This window comes from Hipposideros armiger, unplaced genomic scaffold, assembly GCF_001890085.2.
Source record: "Hipposideros armiger isolate ML-2016 unplaced genomic scaffold, ASM189008v1 scaffold_65, whole genome shotgun sequence".
In the NCBI taxonomy this organism is placed as follows: domain Eukaryota; kingdom Metazoa; phylum Chordata; class Mammalia; order Chiroptera; family Hipposideridae; genus Hipposideros; species Hipposideros armiger.
This window is the reverse complement of record NW_017731415.1, coordinates 163,071-171,685: the sequence shown is the minus strand read 5'-3', so window position 1 is coordinate 171,685 and position 8,615 is coordinate 163,071. Positions and strand designations below refer to the sequence as shown.

Genomic DNA, 8,615 nt, shown 5'->3' with positions numbered 1-8,615 from the left:
TGTCTGTTCGCAGTTGTCAATCCCCTGTCCCACCTTCAGCCCCAGGGAATTTACTATTTTTTCTTATGCATTTGCCTTTTCTGGACATTTCATACAAATGGAATCATGTAATGTGTGATCTTTTGCATATGGCATCTTTCACTTAGCAGATGTTTCTGAGGTTTATTCATGTTGTGGAATGTATTAGCAGCTTGTTTCTTTTTATTGCTGATTAGAATTCTATTTTATGGATAGAAGATCATATAATTTTAAAGTTATTAGAGGCCTAGTAGTGCACAAGTTTGAGTCAAATGGGCTCAGTGGGGGGCCCTTTCTAGCACTGTCGCCTTGGGTAATTCAGCATTTCTGAGCTTCTTTTTGTTTATCAGTAAAATGAAATGCCTACTCTCTTAGCACCAGTGGTGGTGGTAAGATCCAGTCAAAGAGAATCTGTTGAACAACTTTTCAATTTGTATTGTATTGAACAATTACTTTTTGTCATCACTTGCAAGTCACAAAGTGACATGGGGTTGGATATGTTTTCTCTGGGCCATATATATATTTTTTTAATTTTCTAAGTTTTGAAGTGTTTTGAAAATTCAAAAGCTCTGACAACACAGGGCACACATATCCTCAGGATGCCAATCTGCTGGACTAAATAACTGCTGTCTGTTTTAGACACTGCGTGCTCTCGAGTGAGCTACTGCGTAATGTTTAGGTTAGTTCTGTGTTCAAATTCATTACTTGCCTGACCTCTGAAAACATGTGAGTTTGCGATCTCTGGTCTACTTTCCTTCCCTTCACCTTACAACTGTTAACTACCAATTCAGGGTTAATCTGGATAGCTCTGTTTGATGTAAATACTTTCCTTATGTTGAAGACATCTGCCTTTTTGCAGCTTCTACTGGCTCTAGTTCAACCTTTTGAGGCAATGCAGATCAAGACTGAGCTTTCTTCTGTGCAACAGCCCCTCACATACTGAAGACAGGGGCCATCTGGATGCCACGTAGGGAATATGAACATGTGTCACCAGTTTATTGTTCTTCTTACCCAAGGGGTTCTTTGACCAAATGTTCTGCCCAAACATATCGATCTGCCTGCCACAGCCTCTCATTGATTTGGTTCTGGATTTGTGTATTGACTGAACTTAGGATATGCCTCAATTTTCCATGTTAAAGAAGTTGCACAAATCTTACTTCCGCAAATGTTAAGATAATGAATCTGGCTTTTGAATTAGAAGCATTTTTGGTGTTTCAAGAATGTTTTGTGATCCTAGTTTTAGTATTAAGATTTCTGATTTTCTTTTTACTTGTGAAAGTTTTTAGCTTAAAAAAATTGCCTTTACAAGATAAAAGTGATGTATATTCATAATAATACAACATTGGTTGTAAAGTGCATTGTCAACCTCCCTCTTTTTCCAGTCTTCCTTCCCAGAAATACTTATTCGTACCAGCTTAGACCCTTTCAAGACAGTTANGAATGAAGTGTGAAGGATGAATTACCCACCCCCATTTGTACTCCTTCATAAACATATTGGAAACATTTGAATGTGTCTTATATGGCATTATTTGTATCTTGTGCAACTTAAAGTAATCAGATATCTGTTTCCTTTCTGCCACAGGCTACAGCATTTTTGCAATCGGTGTGGCCGACGCAGACTACTCAGAATTGGTTAACATCGGCAGCAAGCCCAGCGCCCGCCATGTCTTCTTTGTGGATGATTTCGACGCCTTTAAGAAAATCGAAGATGAGTTGATTACTTTTGTCTGTGAAACTGCATCAGCAAGTGAGTTCTTTGAAATGAGCACTTCCTCCCATTGCTTAAAGGCTGACCTATTTTGTACCAGTTAACTGATGAGTCCCATTAGATCTGAGGAAAGAAGATTGTGTCTCAGAGCTGTTGGTTATGCAGATATTAAGTTTTATGAGGTGGGGGGCATTTGAAGTCACCCTCCCCTCTCCCGGGTTTAGAGTTTGAGGTTGATTAAGACTTTCCTGAATGAGATGAGAGTCTGTGTTTAAAAGCAATTCTGCTTAAACAGCTGTAGCACATAGTTTGCAAAAAATGTATTAAGATGGCTCCTCAGGGTAACACGTTAGAAGTGAGACTTGTCCCAACACATGCTCTTAAGTGACCACCATGGATTTTAATGGACCCAGGAGAGGAGAAGGAAGCTGTGGCCCTTTGGTTTTAATAGAAGTAAAAGCATTTCAATCTCTAGGATCGACAGAAAACCATAGCCACATCTGGTTTGAAATCCCTTCCCAGTTGACTTCCAGAAAGATTATGTTAGCTTCCTGTTCTCAGGACAGGGAAAGAATACATTTGGGAGCTATCTAAATTAGGGTTTTATCTTGTGTGTTTTGTTTTTCAGCCTGCCCACTGGTGCAGAAGAATGGCATAGATCTTGCTGGTATGCTTTATCACAAGTTTTTCAAATACAAATATATTAGATAGCACCCATTCGGGGTCCAGATTTTTCTTTTAATCCTTAGTAGACTAATCTTGAAGTTTAAAAATCCTAAAATGCCTGTTTCATCTTTTTCTCTATCTCCTTGGTTTTTTTCTTGTTTTTGTTTTTTTTTTTAGGATTTAAGATGATGGAAATGTTTGGTTTGGTTGAAAAGGATTTTTCATCGGTGGAAGGGGTTTCTATGGAGCCTGGTACCTTCAATGTGTATCCTTGTTACCGACTTCATAAAGACGCCCTGGTTTCCCAGCCAACCAAGTANGGGGGAAGGGGGCAGTGATTTTAAATTGTCTGCTCCATGAGGGCCTCTTTGAGGAGGTGGCTTTTGAACTGAGATGTAAATGACCTAGAGAAGATGTGACAGGAGACATTCCAGACAAGGCATTAGTGAGGACAAAGGACCTATGATGAGAACCCATTCTACAGCTTCAGATGCTCAAACTTGTAGCTGGAATATAGCGAGTGAACATGTGGGGGTTGGGGTTGGGGCGCCAGAGAGGAGGTGGAAGAAGTAGGCAAAAGCCAGACTATCTTGAGTCTTATGGACCATTGAAGGATTGGGTGTCGTCATAAATGCAACGGAAAGCCAGTGGAAAGTACGGAGAGAAGAGACAAGATCCGATATGCTTTTCAAAAAAGATTATTCTGACTGCTTTGTGGAGAGCAAATATTAATAAGGGCAAGCGTGGAAGTAGCGAAACCAATTAGGGCACTGGTCTCATGGTCCATGAGAGAGATGATGGAAGCGTGGGCTAGGGTGGTAGCAGAGAAGCACTAAGATTAACAGATTTGGAATATATTTTGGAGGAATGGCTGGGAAACTTTGGATATAAAGGGTACCAGAAGAGCAGAATACATAAAGTTGCAGAGGCATTTCAGAGAGGGAGAAATTTGTTTTGTTGTAAATAGAGGCATCAGAGGAGGCTTCCTAAGGGTGGCAATACGTGCAGTAGACCTTGATAAACTGGTAGCAGTTGCGGCTCACAAAATCAAAGAAATCCCTCAGAAGATGATCTGCTTACTCCCCGCATCATAGTTCAGGAAAACAAGCAAAACCCATGAATTAAAAATGGCCCCGAAGTTCCACAGGAATAAAAGCAAATGGTGGGAAAGGAAGCCAGGAAGGTGTATGTTGCAGTAGATAAGAACATGGATTTTGAAGGAGAATATACCTGGCTTCAGCTGTTGGTTCTGCCAGTGCTAGTCTTGTGATCTTGTTGTGCAAGTCACTCGGCTTTGGTGCCTCCGTTATGTCATCTGTAGAATGAGAGCATACTAGTAATTACTTCATAGGTTTGCTCCGTAAGGAAATCCTTGCTAAGAATTCAACTCTATTTCTCTGACTTTTGTCAAGTTACCAGGCCTAGGCTGTCATGTTTCCATCTGTCAAATGAGGTGACATAGGCCTACAGGCATTAGGGAGAGATTTTTCTAAATAGAGTACTTTCTAAAAGGTGCTTAGGGAAAAAATGCTATTTAATGTGTCACCAGATTTGGTATGTAATGTGTGTGGAATTTGAAACCAAGGAAATTGTGGGCTGGGTTAAGTGAGAAATTAAAATGGTAGGTAATATGTTCTTGTGTGTGCTCACTGGCCCAATGGAAGCCTACATATGTATAAAAACAAATATACCTTCTCTTTCCAGGTTGCAATGGTTCAGTTNCAGGCACTTGGAATACAATAATAATATAAGATTGCTGCTTGATTGCTGCTCTTGGCTTATTCTCAGTATTGCAAGAGAATAGGTGTTTGCCTAGGCAGTTACCAGTCGAGGGTATGAGTTAGAAAATGGAGATTATAATATGGTAGTGCAGAAATGACAACAGTTGGTGCTGTCGCAGGTTAATTACTTGTAAAACAAAAAAGGAGGAGAAATTGAGCTACATTTTGAAGAATGAGTTTTCCAGATACATAATGGGGAGACTAGCGCTCAAAGTCATGGAATGATCTAAGCACATAATATGGTTGGGGAACTAGAAGCACTACTGTGACACATGGAAAAGGGTGAAGATAGAGTTATGAAGTGGTTTGTGTGCCAGAATGAGAAATCTGGGCTTTATCCTGTAGGAAAGGGTGTGCCAAGAGAAGTTTTATGAAGGGAGGCGGATCTGAGGAAATCTATGTTTGAGAAAGATAACCTTGGTGGAATGGAGAGGATGGATTCAGGAGGAGAGGATAACGGTAGAACACGTAGTTGGAAGGTTGTTTTGGAAGAGTTCTTCCATTCATCAGGCATTTAAAATACCTATTACCTATCAGGGATACCAAGAAAACTAGGTTGTTCCTGTCTTACAAGAGCTGAACGTCAGTGGGGTCAATGCTTGAGTGTAAGGGTCAAGGTAATGAAGAAGCAATGAGACACCCTAATAAAGGTGAGCATCCTTCCTGACAGACTTTGCAGAAACTTCAATGATCACCCTACTTGGAGGCATCATTTCCACACGATGTTAGGTAACAGCAAAATTGTACAACTCGAGGTTCCCATACATGTCTTATGCTGTCCTGCATCTTCTCATGCTATTTACTCTACCGGGAATGCCAGACTCTTTCCTTTTCCATCTTCATACCTAGCCTTCTCTCATTGCGGTATCTATGATTATTTTCACGATGGGAACTGAAAACAGAATCTTGATTGATGAATTCACTAGGCAGACATTTCCGATGCAGATATCGTAGAACTCTTTTGAGGTCAGAGTATTTTTACTGATAGCTGAGCCTGGCTGTAGTTCAGTAAAAGTGTATGATTGCTCCGTGGAAGACGTGTGATTTGGAAGGGTCTGTGAGAATAAGAATTACAAAGTAGAAGTTTTAGTCAGGGTGGTTTTAGATGGTGGGGCTTTTGCAACTTGAATGCATTATTCATTTTAAGCTCTATTGGTCCTATATATGTTTAATTAAAAAGTCTGTAAATTACTATTATTAAAGTCATACTGAATATTTTATTTATTTATTTATTTACAGATAAATTCTAGTTTTATTTTTGTGACTAACAACCAGGGAGGAGGGGAAATCAGGGAAATCCAGGCTATTTTAATATAAATATTGCAGGTGAGATGGGCACAACCACCTAAAATGTGTTTAACAATGGAATGTTTCACTTTTTCAGAAATAGGTTTAAAACATTAGATGTTAGTAGACAAAACGGAAAATTTTCTTGACCATCAATTAATTCAGAAGCCAGCATTTATTAAGCATCTGAGACATAAAGATTACTATGGAACCCAAAGAAGAAGTTGAAATCATATCAAGTGAAAAAAAATACATAGAATAAATAAAGTGCTTACAGGTCTGTAAGGCCACTAGAGCAGTTATCACATATAACCACATAATTAGTTATTAAACTATACAGAGTAAAAAGAAAAGCAAGGGAATAGCTATACCAGCATCACCTGGGAGACACTGCTTAGAAATATAGAATCTTGGGTCTCAACCAAAACTTACTAAGTCAATTTATTAATCTGTATTTTAACAAGATCCATGAAGAATTCAAATGCACATGCAAGTCTGAAAGCAGTGTGCTAAGGGATTCAGTCATTCTCCCCGTTAAACCTGATTGGGGAGCAGAGGAATAGAGGAAGAAATGAGCCAAATTATGTCAAGATCCCTTCCAGCAGTATCACCTCTGATTCTATTTTAATAATAAGTTATAGGATTTGGCAGTACTTTGAATTTGGGATAAAGAGAATGATTCATGCTTATAAAAGGAGTAAAAGAAAAATGTTAGCCTTACTGATACTTAGCAAGGCCCAAAAGAAAATGTTGATGCAAAAAGAAAGAATCTACGTTACCAATATTATGCTTGACAGTTGCCTCAACCAGTGTTTTGGAAGTAATGCCAATGGGAGATACCGGAAGAGCCACCACATACACAGTAAAAATTCAACAGTAAAAATCTTTCAGGGAGTAAAAGTAGAAAATAATAAAGGATCGCTTTACAAAACACTGAAGCAAAGATGTAGAATTTTCAACATGGTTGCTCCTGGTTTGTAGTTTAAGAAATGATCCACACAGCTGCAAGAATCCTCGTCAATGAACATCATTTTCCTGCGACCTATTTCTCCCCCCTCATCTCTTCTCCAGCTCCTTTTCTACTTTTGTCCTTCCCTTAAGTCATACTGAATATTTATTAAACACACATTAAGAAGTAAAAAAGAGTACACAGAATAAAATTAAAAACACAATTTCATATCCCAGTGGTAATTTCTTTATGCCTTTGGGTGTATTTTCTTTGACTTATTATTTTTTTTATTTTGAGTGTATATTCAGACAGATTTAGCTCTCATTTCAAAGGTGAAACCTAATCAACATTTCATCTTTCCTTGGACACAGAGGACCAGGTTTTCTTTTATAAGCTTATAATTAGCAGGTCTTGTGATCCCTTTCAGCTTTAAATTTAAACCATACATTTGTAAAATTTTATAAATCATGGAACTCATGAGAACAACCTCACCAGATCCTTACTGGTCCTGGAGTATTACCTCACTTGGAGATGGTTTATTTTACATTGTAAATAGCTTTAAGGGGATAAAGTTGTACTTAATAAAATAAAAACCAAATGACTTTTTTTTCCTAAAGAAAGTACAAAGGCACATTCTCTTAAAGATTATTTGTGTGTAACTGACCTTAGAAGATTCAGATTATTGAAGAGTAAATTATTTGTTTCATCATGAAGCACAATCAACCACAATGATTACTTAATGAAAGTGAAAAGAGACATAGATAATTTGAGACGGCACATGATACCAAAAAACGACAATTAAAAAATGCTTTCAGTGCAGATATCAAAAAAACGACAATTAAAAAATGCTTTCAGTGCAGATACCAAAAAACGACAATAAAAAAATGCTTTCAGTGCAGATACCAAAAAACAACAATTAAAAAATGCTTTCAGTGCAGTAGGTTTTTTTTGGTGTGGGTTTTTTTTTTTTTTGCTTGTTTGTTGGTGTTGGCATCAGAAATGCCTACTGATAATAGTTTCCATGGATTAGCACTGGTATACATTTTCTGACATGTAACAATGGATGGCAGAAAGGCATAGACAGAAATGCTTTTTTATTAGATTGATTGGGATGACATTAGTTAGTAAAATTATTAATATATAGATTTCAAGTGTACAGTCTATAATACATCATCTATCTATTGAACAAGGCTGGAATGAAAGTTTGCTGATGGCCTCAGCCCTAATGCATATCAACTTGTAGACGAATCTGCTTCCGTTGTCTCATATGCCTTCCTGATGAAGTCAGATCGCTCTGAAGTTACGAATTCACTCAGCAGAGAACAGGGTGCACAGAATGATAACTTGGGCTTTCTTTCAATTGTAAGCCCTAGAGAGTGTTTGCCTGTTCTTCTGTCTGTAAATCACTTTAGCTCCACGTTTTTCTATTCTCTCTATTCTTTGGAGCTGAGGTTGGAGGATTTTTTTTTTCCTTTCTAATTCCGCATGTTCAATAGACACTTCTGAGTCATGAATGGGAACCCTGAGTATAGACGAGAATGATGATCAAGAAACATAATGAACAAGAGCTTGGAACATGAGCCTTACAGGATTTATACCTTTTTTTTGAGAAAGCCCTTGAGTGACCAGAGGGAAATCATCATCTGCTTTGTTGGTTTAATAACTACTATGTTTTCCTCTCATCTCTGATTCAAAACTTTTTCTTGGTCTTCAGTATGTAAAGCTGCCAAGGCCGACCTGGTGTTTATGGTGGATGGATCCTGGAGTATTGGAGATGAAAATTTCAACAAGATCACTGACTTTCTGTATAACACTGTTGGAGCCCTGAATAAGATTGGTGCTGATGGAACTCAAGTAAGGCTAATAGATGAATTATGAATTCATTCTATGCATTAAAATATTATCCTAAACTATTATTATAGCTATTCATCAGGGGATATAGGTAAAGAATTATAATGATCATATCCAACCCTAAATGAGAGGACACACAAGCCTGTTCTGGGAAACAGTTTACTGATGTCTGAAGAGCTTTGGAAGATGCTAATCCTTAGAAGTTATCGGGTTCAGCAAACTAAGACACGTTTAAATGGCCATGTCCACAGATTTTCCTTTTATATGTACCAGGATAGAGGATCTCATTTTTGGAAGCACCCAGTATTTTCCCTGTTCTCAAAGACACTAAAATCTTGGAAGAGAGAGGCTGTGG

At 38.1% G+C, this 8,615-nt stretch overlaps 1 protein-coding gene across 1 annotated transcript in view; it reads left to right on the top strand.

Moving 5' to 3' along the window:
- The window catches only part of COL14A1 (collagen type XIV alpha 1 chain), a 222,717-nt gene that overhangs the window by 118,293 nt on the left and 95,809 nt on the right, over window positions 1-8,615 (top strand). The window contains exons 24-26 of the mRNA XM_019642088.1: window positions 1,601-1,765; window positions 2,355-2,393; window positions 2,570-2,708. Of these exons, the coding sequence (XP_019497633.1) occupies window positions 1,601-1,765; window positions 2,355-2,393; window positions 2,570-2,708 (343 nt within the window). The remainder of the gene's footprint in view (window positions 1-1,600; window positions 1,766-2,354; window positions 2,394-2,569; window positions 2,709-8,615) is intronic.